We start from the raw sequence: 17,692 nt of genomic DNA, 5'->3' as shown, positions 1-17,692 counted from the left end.
GGCCACATAGCCCAAAAAACCCACAAAAATATTTGAAGCTTTCTTGGAAAGATATATTCAGAGTAGTTTATCACACGGGAGGAATTTAATGTAAAGACTGGTTTACTTTATATGCACCCTCAACATATTGGGTACTGTGATTTAAAAAGAGAGTCCAGCACAACCGTTCCTCCTGCAACAATCATATCTAAAAGCATGTGTATCCAAAAGAAATGTGTATTCTTCCCTGTTTATTCCTGTCTCCATTTTAAACTCCTTTCTCCATTTTCCTCACTACAATTCATTCTTATATTTTCACTTTTTCAGGAAAAGAACACATCCTATTAATCTTTGTAACATTTTGAGCATATCGGTGGGACAAAAAGAATAATGAGATGTAGGCTCTGTAAGAAAGCTTTGCTATGTGGAGTGTATAGCATGTATAACAGCCTGTTGTGCCTCCTTCCATTGTTCCTATATAAAGAAACACAACTTGGAAAATTATTGTGTCTTTGTTTGCAAATGCACCCTCTGTTTTTCCTGTGGATTTCTGTTTTTGAGATTATGTCTGTCTATGCATGCCTATGTGCCTAAGTTTCTTTTTAAACTTATATATATATATGAAGATATAGAAGGAATCCATTTGGAGAAATCCAGTCAGAGCAACTCAAGAGTGATTGGGAACTGTTGTGTTTGCTTCTTTGAGCAAAGATCGAGTCATTCCCTTCCCAGCTGGACCAAACTCTCCAGAGGAGAAGGTGCTAAAGACATTAGCAAAGTCAACATGTCATTTGCAACCTATTAGGGAAGGTGCTAAAACCATCACTGGGAGGAGATGAGCCAAGGGATGATGAAGTGTGAGGGGGAAATCCATTTAGATAAATATTTGTATGCAAACACACATGCACTTTGTGTATCTGATGAAGAAATCTCCATCTGTTTAAGCCTATGCCATAATAAACCTGTTAGCCTTCAAGGTGCCAAAATAATCTTACTTTTCATTTCTTTCCCCCCACACGTTTTGCTTTTCCTATATATGCAGCTATGAGTCAAAAATTATCCATAGGGATCAGAAAAGGGGGAAATGTGGCCCTCCAGATGCTGTTGGATTGCAACTCTCAGCAGCCCTACCAGTCAGTGGTGAGGGATTATGGGAGTTGCAGTCAAGCAATATCTTGGGGAATACATGTATCCCACTCTGCAATAAATGAATGGATCATATAGCATTAGAAAGAATAAAATGTCAACAACACCAATATCTTTGTTATGGTAATATTAGAACGTAATGTCATAAGGACTAAATCAGGGTGGGAATTATGTTGCTCTCCAGATTTTATTGAACTGCAGTTCCCAGCATTCCTTACTATTGGCTATGCTGACTAGGAATGCTGGTAATTGCTGTTCATCAATATTTGGAGTGTCACACAATTCCTGCTCCTGGCTGAAATGCTTCCTTGCTAGAGAAGACCCACTGAATCAATGGGATTTATGTAGCAGTTGAGTTACCATTCAGCCATTCTTAAATGTGTCTACTTTGGTTTGGACTACCAATATACTCAGATCAAGATGAGCTGTTGGTAAGGTCAAAGCAGACAGCAAAACAAAAGTTAGAAGGGTGAGCATCATACGCAAACACAGACCTTGGAAAGATTCTGCCCATACTGGACTGGGATTCAGTAGTACAAAGGGTAATTTTTCAAAGCTCCCCTCCAAGGGTTGTATTTGCTCACGGAAGAGAAACCTTATTAGTTTTCTGCTTCTACATAATTTTTGGGCACATTCTGCAAAAGCTGAAACTATTGGAACCCTAGGAAAGCAACCGATGCAGAACACCTATTGCAAAAAAAGTGACAAAAAGTTAACAAACCTCTTGTTCTAAAATGGGAATAATTTAAAGTTGCCCTTCTTTTTATCTCTGTTTGGGTATGTGAAAAAACGTGTACACATTCACACACGAGCACACATATAACTCTTTATGGTTTTCAAACTTGACATTTGCAGAGCATTTGCCTGCCACATCTTTGCAGGCTACAAAATAATATTTAGGGGCATTAGAGTAGCCCAACACATTTTGCTGCCTAAGGTAAATGATTACACAGAACCACACCTTTTCCATTCTCATAGTGATCATGGCTTAAAGCAGTAGGTCTCAGTCTTTGGCCATCCAAATTATTTGGACATCAGCTCTCAAAATCCTTGATTAATCTCCTGGCATTTGGAATCCAAAGCACCCAGAGGACTGATCTTCAAGAACCACTGTCATAAAACAGGGATGGAAATTATACAGACCTCTGGATATTACTGGACTGTTAATTCCCAGGATTCCTCACCTTTGGCTATTCTGGCAAGGACAGATGGGAGCTGCATTGCAAGTACATCTGGAGAGCCACATCATTCCCATTTCCAACTCAAGTCTAATTGCTAGACCCATTAAATCAACCAAATTTGCAAAAGTTTCTGCAGTTAATTCAATGCCTATGCTCTAGTTGAGTCTAGACAGTTAGATTAAGCCTATGGGATGAATTAGATTAATCAAGTCCTTCCGGTGTTGATGGACTTGCAAATTTTATCAGCCTTAGATGTCATGGCCGGTGGTGAGGAATGCTGGGAGCTGCAGAATATCTGGAAGGCCAGTAATTAGATGGCAGGTTAGAGAGCAGTCAGTGGACACACACAACTAAACTCTGTCCACCACCTTTGCCACCATGACACTTCTCACTTGTCTTTCTGCCTTGTGTCTCCTCACTGCTTACTCAAATTCTGCAAGGTGGCAGTGACAGCAACATTGTGCATCATGTGAGCAGAGTAAGCTTACTGAGATGTGTGACATGGGATCATGGTCTGCACAACCACTAGATGTGGGGCAACACACACTCTCTCTCTCTCTCTTTCTCTTTCTCTTTCTCTTTCTCTCTCTCTCTCTCTCTCTCTCTCTCTCTGTCTCTCTCTGTGTGTGTGTGTGTGTGTGTGTGTGTGTGTGTGTGTGTGTGTAAAATGTATCCTGTTGTCCTCATGTGCAATGAAGGACACTGGTTGCCAGCACTGAGCAGAACAAAAAACTGGAAAATACCTATTCACAGTGGAAGAATAAAAGGAAACAAAGTCCCATGGGCTGTGTGATACTCCAAAAACTTTAATATCTTAAAACGCCAGCACTGAAGCAAAATTCAAATGCCACTCCAGTTGGCTTGTCTATATGGAATAGGGCTGGAAAGACCATCTTGTCCTTTTGCTTCAGACAGCAAAATCTCTTGTGACATTTCTGCCTCGATTGGCTGCCTCTTTGCTTGCTTGCTTGCTAGGTTATTGGCCTTTTCTAATGGTACAAGTTGGGGAATGAAGCTCACCCAGGTCAGACCAGCCACAAACAAACACTGTTTCAGTTGAGACCCCAGCTCATAAATTTGGACATGGCCATAGGATTCACAAGGGCAGGAAACTGGTACCATAGCACTGATCTCGCCTCAATATCTGCCACCTGAGGCAGTTGCTTCAGTGTCACTCATTGTACAGCTGACACTGTTAATGTGGCAAAGATTGGGAACTTCTTCACACCTCTAAAAATCCTATTAATTAATTTTTGCTCCTACAACGTCCAAAGCCCCATAGCTACCGGCTACACTCGCTGCAAGATTCTGGGAGTTGTCCGAAAAGGACTTTTCTAGTTTAATAAGATACATCCTATCTTTCTATATAAAAGAGACGTAAGAATAGGTGTAAAGCAACATCTACCTGAATTAAATATCCTATACAGGTTGAATCTTCCGTATCTGGAATTCCAAAATGCTAAATACTGCAAAATCCAAATTTGTCTATACAAGTGGCTAAGACCTTTGCTATTATGGTAGCACCAGAATTGAATGCCTTAATGACACGTTTGCTTTCTGATGATTCGGTGTACATAATCTTTGTTTCACACACAAAATTATTAAATAATTGTGTATAAAATTATAAGGAGAGTTGGGGTGGTATAGTGGCTTGAGCATTGCCCTGCGACTCTGGAGACCAGGGTTCAATTATCTGCTCAAGCATAAAAACCCCAGTAAGTGACCTTAGACAAGTCACACTCTCTCAGCCTCAGAGGATGTCAATAGCAAACCCTCTCTGAAGGAACTTGCCAAGAAAACCCGATGATACGCTTGCCTTAGCATCACCATAAGCCACAAATATACAACAAAAACAACGAACAACATGTTTATAAGGTGAATTTCATGTTTAGACATGGGTCTCATTTCCAAGATATCTCACTATGTAAATGCAAATATTCCAAAATCTTTTTCAAAATCCAAAATTCTTCTGGTACCAAGCATTTTAGAAAAGGAAGACTAGGCCTGTATATACATTCCTTTCTCATTCTCTTGGGAGTGAACTGAACCAAATATGGCACATACAGTTCTGTTAGTCTCTGCACTCCCAAATCTCTGTCTTTTACTAATGAAGGACACAGATCCATATTTGTCTATTTAAAATTACCACTGGCTACCATCAGATTTACACTCAGGTAAGCTTGCATAGGATTGAAGCCTAAGAAACAGGAGGTAAGGGCTGAAGCGTCTCTTCCTCTTATCCCCTTGTCACCATGTTTCTCTGGGGCAACAGCCATTGTCACCCCATTAGATCTTCAGACTTATCAAGATACAGCAGTTAATAGGGTTTGGGGGGAAGTGTGGCAGGAAATTAATCCTGTTTCACCATAGAATTGACTGTAGACAGCTCACAAGTAAAAGACAAATATCCTCCCTATCTCCCAGGCTAAGACCCTGGCAAGGGCTGCCCCATGACATTTTGCTGCCTGAGGCAAATGTTAAAATGGCACCATCTCCTAGTTCATGTACCAAAGCCAAACAAGCTGGCAGTTCTTACTTTAACACTGGTGGTGGTGGAAAAGGGTTCACCCAGGGTGAGCAGATGTCACAACTGCAGAGGAGGACAAGGCACTGCAAAATGTAGGCCACTCAAGAAAAGTGTAGGGCATTCCAAAACAACAGCTAAAAACACTCATATAAATATAAATTCATTTCACACAGCTATAAGGTATATAATGTGTTTTATTATGTACTCTACTCATCCAACTCTATGATTCTATGATTCTGTTTTTCTGATGAACTTGGCTTCATTAAAGTGCCTTGTTGGCTTGCAATTTACTTAAAGAATTATGAGTAAGACTAACGCTTAAAATGTATTTTCCTAGCAACATACCCCACATTTAATTTATTCCTTTTATTTTTCAACATTTGCATTGTGTCCTCAAGCAGCCCATTGCCTAAATAATTTGCTCTCCTTTTCCCTTCTTGAGAAACAAGGCTACCCAAGCTCTGGGGGCAAGTCTTGTCTGCTGTTGTTTCTACGAAAAAAGAACATTAAATATTTTACAGCAACAAATGTAACCAACAATCAATGCATCTGAGACTCAGTACAATGAGGTGTAGCGAGTGCATGTTTCCTGATTATCCAGCCACATTTTTTCCAGTTGACACAACAACAACTTTATATCTTTCCAGAAATCAACATGTGAGGATTTATGTAACTAAGAGCTGCTTTGGGAGTCACTTGTCGGCCCTACAATTTGTTTATGTGACTGAATACAAACATACAGGATGTCATCTGCAGAGATTCCACCTCAACATTAGGAGGAACTTCCTGACAGTAAGGGCTGTCTGACAGTGCAACAAACTCCCTCGGAGTGTGGTGGAGTCTCCTTCCTTAGAGGTTTTTATACAGAGGCTGAATGGACAACTGTCAGGGGTGCTTTGATTGAGAGTTCCTGCATGGCAGGGGGTTGGACTGGATGGCCCTTGCGGTCTCTTCCAGCTCTGATTCTATGATTCTAATACCCTAAAGGCACCAGATTCCATCTGATCTTGGAAACTAAGCAGGGGCAGCCTGGGATTTTAAGGAGGGATGCTTAGAAATCTCATCTATAGAACTCTAGTGCCACCCCAAACTACCAGTCCTAGAATTCCATAAAACTGAACCATGGCAGTTAAAGTGGAGTAATAACACTAATTGTGTAATGTGAAGTAGGTCCAAGCTGGTCAACCCCTACTTCCCTCTCCGTCATCGCCACTTACATTGCAAGGTCACATTCTCCTCTCTCAATTTCTCTGTCTTTCTCTTTTGACCCATAGTCCTAGGCACCAGATCCCCTCTGATCTTGGAAACTAAGCAAGATCAGCCCTGGTTAGTATCTTGGTGGAAGACTGCCAATGAATATGAGGTGGTGTAGGCTATATTTCATAGGAAAGAATTGCCAAACCGCTTCTGTGTATTCCTTGCCTAAGAAAAGCCTAATCCTAATCAGGTACTGCCAACAAGGCTTGGAATTTTTTGCTTTTTTAACCTATATCTCACAATATCCCCGAGCCAAAGGTCTGGGAGATTCTGGGGATGGTAGGCTGAAAAAGCAATTATGTCAAGGTCTAGCTATAAACGAAAGGAAAAAAGACAAGAAATAGAAAGAAGACAAAGATGATGATGAAGAAGAAGAGAGAAACAGCACACTTCCAATATTAAATAGCAAGCAAAATCTCATCATAAAATGGCACTGATGTCTACTTTGTCTAAGAGCACATGATTTGTACTCTTGCCACACACTGTCTATAGTTTGATAATAGTGAGCCTCTTGTCCTTTATTTTAATGCTGACACCACAGACAGAGAAATGGAGACAGAGCGTATTGGTATCCCACTATGAAGGCAGATTTCAGGGAGTCAGCTCTCCAGGGGGTGAGGAGGGGTGGATGCTGGAGTTCCTAGTCATTATGCTAAGCCTCTAAGCCTTGATTGCCTCCTCCTCCCAATTAGGTTGGCAAACAGTTTTACCAGGAGGTGTCAAGATCAGCCTGCCTATATAAACTTTGCCAACTTTGCTTGCTCTAAAGGCTTCTCTCTTGCTTGCTAACCGCTTGCTAACTGCTAACAACAGTTGAAGAACCAGGAAAGATCATGGTGATGATGGGGAACCAGCTTTGCCTTCTTCTCGCCATCCTTTTCTGCTCCCTGCCCTCAGCTCAGAGCCATCTCTGGGCATGGCTGTACTCGTTGCCCGAGTACAATGCGGTGGCATCTTCCAAAAGTGCTGAACTGCTGTCTCATCTGGAGATGAAGGTAAGACCACAGCATTGCATGGAGTGAGTTGAGATTTAGGTCTTTTCTACTCTTGGTTTTTTTTACTACAACACCAAGATCCATGGAGTAGAACCCGGGGCAAAAGACAGCATAATTAGCATGTTCTGAGCCCTCAGAGAGAAAAGGCTAAATATCTCACACAACTGCACATCCCGGGATCCCATAGTATTTTAAGCCATGGCAGTTAAAGTGGTGTCAGACTGCATTATTTCTGCAATTCAGATACAGCCATGGAGTACTAAAATACATTTAAACTGTAGCAGGGAATCAGAAGTGGCTGAAAGTCCTGGTCTTGAGAAATGGTTGTTTGCTATGAAACAGTGTAGGATGGTGGGTGGGTGGTCTGTTTAAAATGCCCCGGGCAGTCCAAAATCTTGGTGAAAATGCCCCCTAGGGGGCATTTATGGGCAAAACATTTGAAATGATTTCTTTGCATGTTTTAACTCCAGGGGAACCTGGGGGGGGGCACAAAAACAGAACTGAAGGGGGGCTGTATGTGACCCACAGACCAGAATTTCCCCACCTTTGATTTAAAAGCTGAGTTGTCACTTATTCCTCTTGTTTCCAGGAAAAGAAGGATTGGGGAGACTAAAAAAACAGTATGTAGAGAGATCTAGTAACACCTTTGAGACTAATTAAAAGAAAGAATTTGGCAGCATGGCCTTTTTTGTAGACTTAAGTCTACTTTCTCAGATGCATTTGTCAAAATTGGCAAACTTGCCAAAATTGGTAAATGCAGCTGAGGAAGTTGACTTAAGTCTATGAAAGCTCATGCTGCCAACTTCCTTAGTACTGGAGCATAGCTTCTGGCCTCTTAGGACGCATGGATCATTTAAACAGCCTACCTCCAAAGTGACCCGAAGCACCTTTATTATGGCCTGTCTGCTTGGGCCCTTAGTCTCAAAGGTGCTACTAGATCTCTCCACATACTGGTTTGACAGACTAATACCACTCTATCTTTGAATTCTACCACTCAAAAAACACTGTTAGGGCTTCCACATTGCCTAGAATCCTTTAAAAGGTGGCATTTTCAAACCCAAAGTGATCTCATGCCTCTGATCTTTTCTTTCTCCCTTCACCCCCATTTTATTTCCTCTGCAGATGACTGCCTGCAGCCCTGAGCAAGGATGCCCAGAAGGGCTCTTCTGTGACCACCACTTTGGACTCTGCTTCACACTCAGGGAAGATGGCGAATTCTGCCGCCAGGATGCCCACTGTGCTGAGGGACTGATCTGCATGTTTGGCAAATGCCAAGAGAGTCTGCCAGAAGGACAGGAAGGTAAGACGGGGAGGTGGTAGAGGGCAGGTGTTGAATTGGTGTTGTTATTATGATTATATTTATTCTCCAGTGCACTTTTGGAATTGAGGCCAATATGTTTCCAGTAGGGAGTTTCAGTGGTCTAATTTGCACTGCAGAAATGGTGCAGTTCCACACAGCTTTAAATTCCATGTCTCAGTTCTATGGAATTCTGGGGTTTGTAATTTGGGGAGATATTCAGTCCCCTCTGTCAGAGAGCTCTGGTGCTGCCACAGACTTCAAATCCCAGGATTCCATAGCATGGAGCCATGGCACTTAAAGCAGTATCAAACTGCATTATTTCTGCAATGTGTATTAGACCAATGACAAAACCAACCATTGTTCAGTCTTGGAACATGTGAAGAAACATGCCAGATGTAAAGAGCAATCTTTTCCAACCGGGTCCTCTCTTTGGAATACAGTACAAATTCTATGCTGCATGCTGGCTAGGAATGATGGGAGTTACAGTCAAAAACAATTGAAAGGCATCAGTGCATCAACTGAACTAAACATTGGGTCAGATTTTGATAAATCGTACTGAGCATGTGTGTGTTGTGTACCTTCAAGTTGTATCTGACTTATGGCGACCCTAAGGCAAACCTATCACAGGGCCTCCTTGGCAAGTGTCTTCAGAGGAGGTTTGCCATTGCCTTCCTCTGAGGCTGAGAGAGTGTGAGTTGCCCAAGGATTCAAATTATAACTCTCTTTTCCTTGCTCCTGAAAGGTTCCCGTTGCTATCATGATAATGACTGTGGTCCTCAAAACTGTTGTGCCCGCCACCATGGGGAGATGGTTTGCAGGAAAAGACTGGCTTTAGATGAAGGATGCTATGTCCCTGAAGGAGGCATTGCATTCAGCATGAACCAGGTCTGCCCATGTGCAGAAGGACTAGTATGCAAAAGGAGATCCCTCAACCGAGAGTGAGTACTGGGGTGAATTCTGGAAGAGGTGGGCAGGGAGGGGTGGATGGAGAACAACTCGCCATGCCATGCCATAACTCTAGCATGGGTCCTTACATAAAGCTTTCATACAAATGTGCATGATGAAATAAGCAGCAGGTTTTGATGCCATGAAAAGGTTGCAGTGAATTTATATTTTTGTCTTTAACTTATTATTATTATTATTATTATTATTATTATTATATTTATTTATTTATTTATTATTTATTATTACTAATTTATTTTTTTACTTATAAGTAGTTTACTTATAAGTAGACTTGCCCAAGGTAATCCAGTGGGTTTCATGGCCAAGCTAGGAATCAAACCCTGGTCTTCAGAGTCATAGGCCAACACTCAAACCACTATGCCATGCTGGCTCTCTTATAAGTAATACATAATATTTATTTATTTATTTATTTATTTATGACTATTATTGATGCTGTTATTGTGTTTCTCCAAGACATTTTTTACTTATGGCAATCCTAAGGCAAAGCTATCAGAGGATTTTCTTGGCAAATTTCTTCAGACAGTATTAGGAAAAAAAGATTTTATCTCTCTCTGCTGCCAAAGAACTTGATTGGTCTTTGATACTGTTCATAAAGTTATTTTTTTGGACTGTATGTCCCAGAATCCCACAACCAACATGGCCATATATGTCTTTGTGGACAAAGATGCCATTATTATTATTATTTTGCTCCATCTCAAGCCGGTCATCCATTGGGTTTCCATGGCTGAATGGGGGATTCAAACCTTGGTCTTCCACAATCTGAGTTTAACACTCAAACCACTACACCACTCTGTCTGATCATAGTTTTATCTTGGTTTATCCCAGGTCTGTTTGCATTAGTTATTCACACAGCCTACAATGTGAATATTTTAGGAAAACAGAATAAAAATCCCAAAATCAATTATCCCAGGATTTGCGGGTTTTGGGGTACCCCCCGAAAATGGATGCATTCAAAATGCATGAGAACAACAGAGACTAATGCCACATTAATCTGGGATTTTCTTTTCACCATCTGAATAACCCCATCATTGCAGCCACCTCTAGTGCCTGCTTATCCCAGTTCTCTCTATTCTGTCTTTTGTTTGCTGTTTGTTGAAGCATCCTGTGTGAAACAAAAATCTGTCCAGCAGTCCAGTAATTTTCTTTCTCTTTGTCCTTCTCTTTTCCAGGGTTCCGTTTGAATACTGGACAGACAAGAGCAATTGGAGCTGCCAAAAGAAATAGGCAAGAAAGAAATGCACAGTGGTTGAAATAGCAGTATTTATTCTATGTAAATAATGATGTACATAGACCGGTTTCAGTCCTCTTCTCCTTCTCCCTGTTGACTATTTGCAAATAAAACTCTTGGATCTGTGTAACCCAAATAAAGCAAGTGTTGAGTAATTATTACAAGAATAAAGCAACGGTGGTAGCAAGGTTGAAAATGGACTGGTGTGTGTTGTAGTCCTATGGATGACTAGACAGAAGTAATACATATTGTGTTCAGAGGGGCTTATTCCCAGGTTTGTGCACATAGAATTGTGGCTTCAGTCCAGAAGCAATGTTTACATCTCTTTACACTTATGATTCAGCAGCTTCCTATATCACCTACATTTTGTACCTTGGGTAGGACTACAAGGTCAGGACTATCCCAGGACTTAAGATTTCAACGCCCAAACCTGAAACTTAGGGTTGACCCCTTGTGAGATCGTGAGGGTGGGCTCCTAACAAGGTTAATAGGATGATATTATAAGTGTCAACCATAGCTGCACAGAATATGCCATTCAAACAAGAAACAGTAAGCAAGGAGGAAAAATATACAGTGAGACCTTGGTATCAATCCGCTGGAGGTTTGGTTCTAGGACTCCGGTGGACCCAAAATCCATGAATGCTCAAGTTCCATTAAATACAGTGGAGTCGTGAAATGGTGTCCCTTATATAAAATGGTAAAATCAACATTTGCTTTTGGGAATTTATAGTGGGCCCTTGATATCCATTGGGGTTTGGATCCAGGAAACCCTCCCCCCCATAGAAACGAAAAAGAAAATTTGGAAGGGAGATTCATTTGCAAGACATCTTATCTTTGGGAGGCATGAGTTAAACAGAGGACAAAGATAAAGGAAATGAAGACCATTTTTATTCCTTGGAGGAAGATCATTTTAATTTTCCAAATGACTCAGGGAAATCTTCAGGTATTAATGATTCTTGTTGTTGTTGTTGTTGTTGTGTGCCTTCAAGGATGCTCCATGGACACTCAAGTCCCATTAAATACAATGGCATAGTAAAATGGTGTTCCTTATATAAAATGGCAAAACCAAGGGTTGCTTTCTGGGATTTTAAAAAGTATATTTTCAAGCCATGGATGGTTAAATCTATGGATTAAGAATCCATGGATATGGAGGGCAGACTGTAGTCCTCTATGCCTTGGTGCACTACAACTCACCAAAGGGTTGCAGTTTGCCAATGTATAAAGCCCATCAGAAGGGCTTCACTTTGTCCACTCCTGGTTTATGTGGATATATGATAATTTTTAATTTTGATCTCTCATAATGCTATTCTTTAATATTTTGTCATCTAGGTTTTTGTTGGGAAATTTTATAAGCAAGATTAACCACAATAAAGAGTCTGAGATGAAGTGTGAAATATTAAAATGAAACAAATAAAATACCGTGGGCATTTGTTATCTGCCGAGGTTTGGTTCCAGAATCCCCCCTGGATGAAAAAAATCTATGGATGCTCAAGTCCCATTAAATATAATGACATAGCAAAATGGCGTCCCTTATAAAATTGAAAATCAAGGTTTGATATTTGGAATTTATACTTTTTTTGATCATTTTCAAACTGTGAATGCTTGAATCTGGGGATTAAAAAAATCCATGGATAAGAAGGGCTGACTGTATATAAAAGTGAAATACTTGTCAGCACTCAGCTATGCCTTGTGGAAAGATAGGGGAATTATTTATATGGCTTTTAATAATGGTAACACCTTTGAGACACATACATACCTCCCTGTAGTCTGTTTCCATGCAAAAGACGGCTGCCCGTATCGCCGGGCAAGCCGATTTGCCGACGCGGCGGCAAAGAACTACAGGCCCCAGAGTGCTCTGGGGCCTGCCCCGGCTCCTTATTGGTGCGCGGGGCGGAAGGGGCAGTCCTTCCTCCCCGCGACGCTCTGGGAGCCGGGCTCTGTGGTTGGAGCTCCCGGTCCTCCAGGGCAACCCATTGGCCGGGTTGCCTTGGAGGAGGAGCTCCGTAGCCACACGTTGGAGGGGCGGGGCTTAGGCCTATTTAAGGCCGCGTTGTCGGCCCTGTCCCTCAGTTGGCGCTTGGCTCTGCACGGTGCAGAGCCAAGATAGGAAGGGAGGAAGACCGGGAATCTTCCCCACCCACCCACCGCTTTCTCGTGGGTTTTCCTTTTTCTGTCACAACTTTGGGCGGCAGCATAGGCCAGGATCTGCACGGTGTGATACCAGGGATAGGGAGCTCTGGTTTGGGAGTCACAAGGTACCCGGGGGCGAATAGGGCAGGCGTATGGCCATTGCGGGGGCCATACGTGGGAGCGCCTCCCGGTGACTAGGGGCTTAGTGAATATGTGAACGCATGACATGGTTTGCGGTCAAGGTTGTGTTCCTTAGCCCCTAGGTCATCCCATGCGCCTGGTGGGTGCCAGGTTTTGAATCAGACAACATCGGGTTGTTCGATTCCGCAGATCCTGACCTCATGCTTTGTGCCAACCCTTACCAATTGCTTGCTAATAAAGTTGTGGCCTTTCTTCCAATATGTTGTTGTGTGGTTATTTGCTGGAGCCTCTGAGGCAATGAGGATGTTACTTCCAAACAGAAAAAGTTCAAGCAAGCCTTTCTTGCAGCTGGGGGTATAGCTCAGTGGTAGAGCATTTGACTGCAGATCAAGAGGTCCCTGGTTCAAATCCAGGTGCCCCCTCTTTTCTTCAAAGTCCAGGAAATTTAATCTCTTACTTAAATAAATGATCTGTCTCTGCAAGGAAAAATAAATGCACAGTACAGTATTTGTGTTGTAAGGAGGGAGCACTCTAGAAATGTGGGGTGGAGATAGGGAGGTTATGCAACTTAAAGGCAAACACATCTCACATCCTACCTAATAGGAAACAGGCTACAGTTGAATTTAACTAGTAGCAGGTTAAGTGGTAAGTGTAACCAGAAATATAATATGTGTATTCTAGTTTCATAAGGCTCATGCAGGATTTCCTCTCAAGTTTGTTTTGCTGAATCTGCAATACAGATCTATGTCAGCGTTTACTTTGAAATCAAGATATACTTCTGGGGAAATTTGGTTTCAAGAGCAATCGATAAATGCGGTGTGGAAATCTAGATCCGAATCCTGATTTTGCCCTTAAAAGTTATTGTGCAGCAACAGTCATACAGACAAACTGAACCTCTTTGTTCTTTCTCAGGTTCAGTGACCAACAGGGATTTAGAAAGATAAGAAGAAAAATAAACAGACAGGGGACTTGATCGAATAAAGATTGCTGGCTTTTCCTGGGATTTTAAAAATAGCGAACAACAACAACAACAAGAATAGATGTTCCAGAAGCAATTCCAAACAAACTGACAAAAACTTGGAAATAAATCTCTATAGATAGGGCCACATCAATGCAACTGCAAAAAAAGTGACACTGCCTGGAACATGCCATGATATATGACAATTTGTTGTAGTCATTGTGTGCCGTCAAGTTGTTGAATAGCAACCCTCTTGTTGTGGTGGTGCCTCCAAGTCGTCTCAGACTTATAGTGACCCTAAAGTGATCCTATAATGGGGTTTTCTGGGGCTGAGAGTATGTGACTTGCCCAAGGTTAGCCAAGGTTTCCATGGCCAAACAGGGAACCAAACCATGGTCTCTGGTAGCCCAGTGCTCAAACCATTACACCTCCACTTATCCATGGATCATATCAAAATCTATAATTTTGGTCCTAAAACCTGCCCTCCACTTATACATGAGGCCGATTTATAGTTGAATTTATATGGTACTTTGTCTACAAATATTTTTTTCAGAAATGTGGGAGCTTTTTCCTCCAACTGATGCGGTGAAACCAACAAGAACACATAAATGACCTTTGCTGTCAATAAAGCTAATTTAAAAGATGCACCAAGCCACCTTCAAATAGCAATTAATTCAGTTTTTCCAAGCATCTATCTGAAGATTGGTTTTCGTTTTTCTTTTCCAGCTTGTTCCTGCTTTCTGTTTTGAGTGTACCTCTAGAGAGAAAATACATTATTTTCCTATCTCAATTCCCTTAGGGAGGGGCATTTGACAACAATATTATAATCAATTTTTTCTCTCCACCTTTATGCCCCCCAATGAAATGCAAGGCATTCTGCTTATGCTCAGAAGCTTTGAGGAAGTTACTTCATAACCACAGGCTTGATGTTCCATTTCTACAATTTCTAGGACATTGATTTTAGAACAGAGCCCATTTCGCATATATTGTAAGCCTCTACCAAGAGGTGGTTGTGTTTTTAAGTACAATTTTGTTTACAGAGTCTGTATTTTCCACAGACAGAGAAACAGAAGCGATCACATCATCAAGAAAGAGGAAATACCTACCCGCTTCCTGTCTTGTAAGAATAAGTCGGCTGCAAAGACCATATTGTGCAGTTTTGTTCTGCAAAGGACAGGAAGAAAACAAACCAACATTTAGAGCTTCAACAAAATTTTCTGCACTGTCATCTTCTTTCAGATTTCTAGGGTTTTTTAAAAATCACATAATTGATTTATCATTCTGCAAAGAGGCAGCTGCTGCTGTCTTGATCCCAAATAATAAAGAGGCAGATTTTATTTCTTGTGCTGGACCAACAGAAGCTACAAGTCTGTCTAATCATTTGAGAATAAAACCCTTTAAATACACCATTTCTACTCCTCTCATTTTATTTTTGATTAAACATACACAGAACTGAGCTGTTAAGTATAGTGTTGTTGTGTGCTTTCAAGTCTTTTCTGACTTGTGGCAACCCTAAGGCCTAACTGAAATATCATGGGGTGTTCTTGGCAATGTTATGTTCCAAGGAGGTTTGCCATTGCCATCCTCTGATGCTGAGAGTGTATGACTTGCCCTAAGTCATTCAGTGGGTTTCATGCCAAGCTGGAATCGAAACCTGGTCTCAAGAGACATAGACCAATACTCTAACCACTATGCCATATTGTTTATATAATATTATTTGCATATCTGTTATTGCCATATGCCTTCAAATTGACTCGGCTTACAGCAACCCTCTCATATCTTCTTGGCTAGTTCTATGCAGAGGACATATGCCATTGCCATCCTCCGAGGCTGAGAGTGTGTGACTTGCCCAAGATCACCCAGTGGGTTTCTGGGGCTGAGCAGGTATTCATATCATGATCTCCAAATCATTCTCTCCTGCAGCCCTTGTCCAAAACTCAAACCATGCTGGCTCTCCTTATTTGCTTACTATACCTTTCATTTAATTATCAACCCCATGTCATACAATTATTAAACCACAAAATAGGGAGCACTTAAATACTTGGAAGACACCAGTTCCTGTCTGATCTTTACAGCTAAGCAGGTCAGCCCTGGTTAGTACTTGGATGGGAAACCACCAATGAATGCCAGGTGCTGTACGCTATGGAGCGGTATATACCGCCAACAAGCAGCATACCAGCCCTGATTCTAGGGTTAGGGACCGCATGGCAACCGCAGGGTCCCTAACCCTAGTACATGCGAGTGGCATAACAATGGCGGCGCCCTGTGTACACGGGCACCACCATTGTTACGTAAGTGCTGCCCAGCATCTGCACATTGCTGTGCGCCACTTACGTAATGAGTGCACCACTGCCGCACTTGTTACGCTGCCCCAGCGGCTCAAAAAGAACCCAGGTTTTGGGGATTATTTTTTCTCTATAGGGAAGCCGCGCGGTTTGGCGGCTGTGACTTCCCTATGGAGGAAATTAGGCCACCGGGATGCTGCCCTTTTCGGGCGGTCTGTCCCATGCCACTATTTCAGAGGAAGGAACTAGCAAAACGCCTCTCAATATTCCTTCCCTAAGAAAACCCTGTGAAAATATTCTTCTTCTTCTTCTTCTTCTTCTTCTTATTATTATTATTATTATTATTATTATTATTATATCCTGCTTTCCCCCCAGAATTGGGATACAAAGTGACTTACAAATTAAAACAGTACAATTAAAAACATACAAAAGTGCAGATTAAAATAGCATTAAACTAGTTCAATGTGAAAGCATCACTCACTAAAGGAATAAAATGCAATCAAAAGACCAAAGCTCTTAAAAACAGTGCATATGGAAACAGGTAACATGCTAAAATACATTGAAACAATTAACAAAACTACACTCATCCATCTATATTTGCGGCTTTGATATTTGTGGATTTTATTATTCACGGATTTGAACATCTAGGCCCTCCAGTGCAACTCTATGGTGAACTAAAAGTTGCACTGAAAGACCTAGAGATTCCTAGACAGAATACTACTCTGTTAGGCATTTGTAGCTCCTTCAGCGCAGTTTTATGGTCAGTGTCTGTCGGACGTTGACCCCAGAGTTGCAGTGGAGGACTAGAGATTCCTAGAGAGGTGTCCTATCAGGTAAAGGCATAGTGTTTTTGCTATTTGCAGTTTTTCCATATTCACTGGGGTCTTGTGCCCCTAACCCTAGCGAATATGGAGGGACAAATGTATATACATAGCCGAACACAATCATAGGGTTTCATGTTACTGCATGAGAAGTGATCACACGCAATTTCGGGCAATGGCAAGCTATTTTGGGGCAATGGGAAGTCAGTTCGAACGCAATTTACATTCATGTAAATTAGCTGAACTAGCGAATTCATGTGAATGCATTCTGGCCCCTTTCTTTTCATTCGAAATTAAGAGACATTCCTCCCGTGTGATAAACTCTCATGTAAGCTGTTGTGTTTTCCATACAGACGTCTCCATCTTGCCCTTGGAGATGTAAACACATATGTCATTGTGGCAACTTTCCAAACGGCCGCTGTATTAGTCTATTGTGGGAAAAGCCAAAAAAGAACCCATTGGCACCTTGAAGACTGACAGATTTATAGTGTTGCTTGAGTGACAACAGAGAGAGAGAGAGAGCAGGCATCTGGGTTTGTTACAAGACCTGATCCCAGGCACACAAGTGTTGTTGTTGCTCATATATATATATATATATATAGTCCTCATTGTATGCCTATATAGGAAACCCAAAGCAGGATGTGAGTGCAATGACACCATCTTGCTCGGGTTTTCTCCACAACTAGAATACAGAGGCACCATATATAAGTATGTAGTGAGGCTCAATGCTATGGAATTCTGGGATTTGTAGTTTCTTGTGGCACCAGAGCTCTCTGACAGA

General features: G+C 41.6%; 1 protein-coding gene and 1 non-coding gene across 2 annotated transcripts; both read left to right on the top strand.

Moving 5' to 3' along the window:
* Nucleotides 1-6,923: 6,923 nt before the first annotated feature.
* LOC149309003 (dickkopf-related protein 3-like) lies at nt 6,924-10,572 on the top strand. Its single transcript, XM_089531248.1, has 4 exons — nt 6,924-7,085; nt 8,208-8,385; nt 9,128-9,323; nt 10,518-10,572. Exons 1-4 carry the CDS (start codon nt 6,924-6,926, stop codon nt 10,570-10,572), a joined length of 591 nt encoding a protein of 196 aa, XP_089387374.1.
* Nucleotides 10,573-13,197: 2,625 nt separating this feature from the next.
* On the top strand, nt 13,198-13,269 carry TRNAC-GCA (transfer RNA cysteine (anticodon GCA)). The gene has a single exon. It is a non-coding gene; the product is annotated as a tRNA-Cys (tRNA).
* Nucleotides 13,270-17,692: the final 4,423 nt, after the last annotated feature.

The sequence above is a fragment of the Sceloporus occidentalis genome, unplaced genomic scaffold (assembly GCF_023333645.1).
Source record: "Sceloporus occidentalis isolate IW3139 unplaced genomic scaffold, rSceOcc1.0.p SCAF_7, whole genome shotgun sequence".
Taxonomy (NCBI): domain Eukaryota; kingdom Metazoa; phylum Chordata; class Lepidosauria; order Squamata; family Phrynosomatidae; genus Sceloporus; species Sceloporus occidentalis.
Note: the sequence above shows the minus strand (reverse complement) of the source record. Positions and strands in the feature narration are given on the sequence as shown.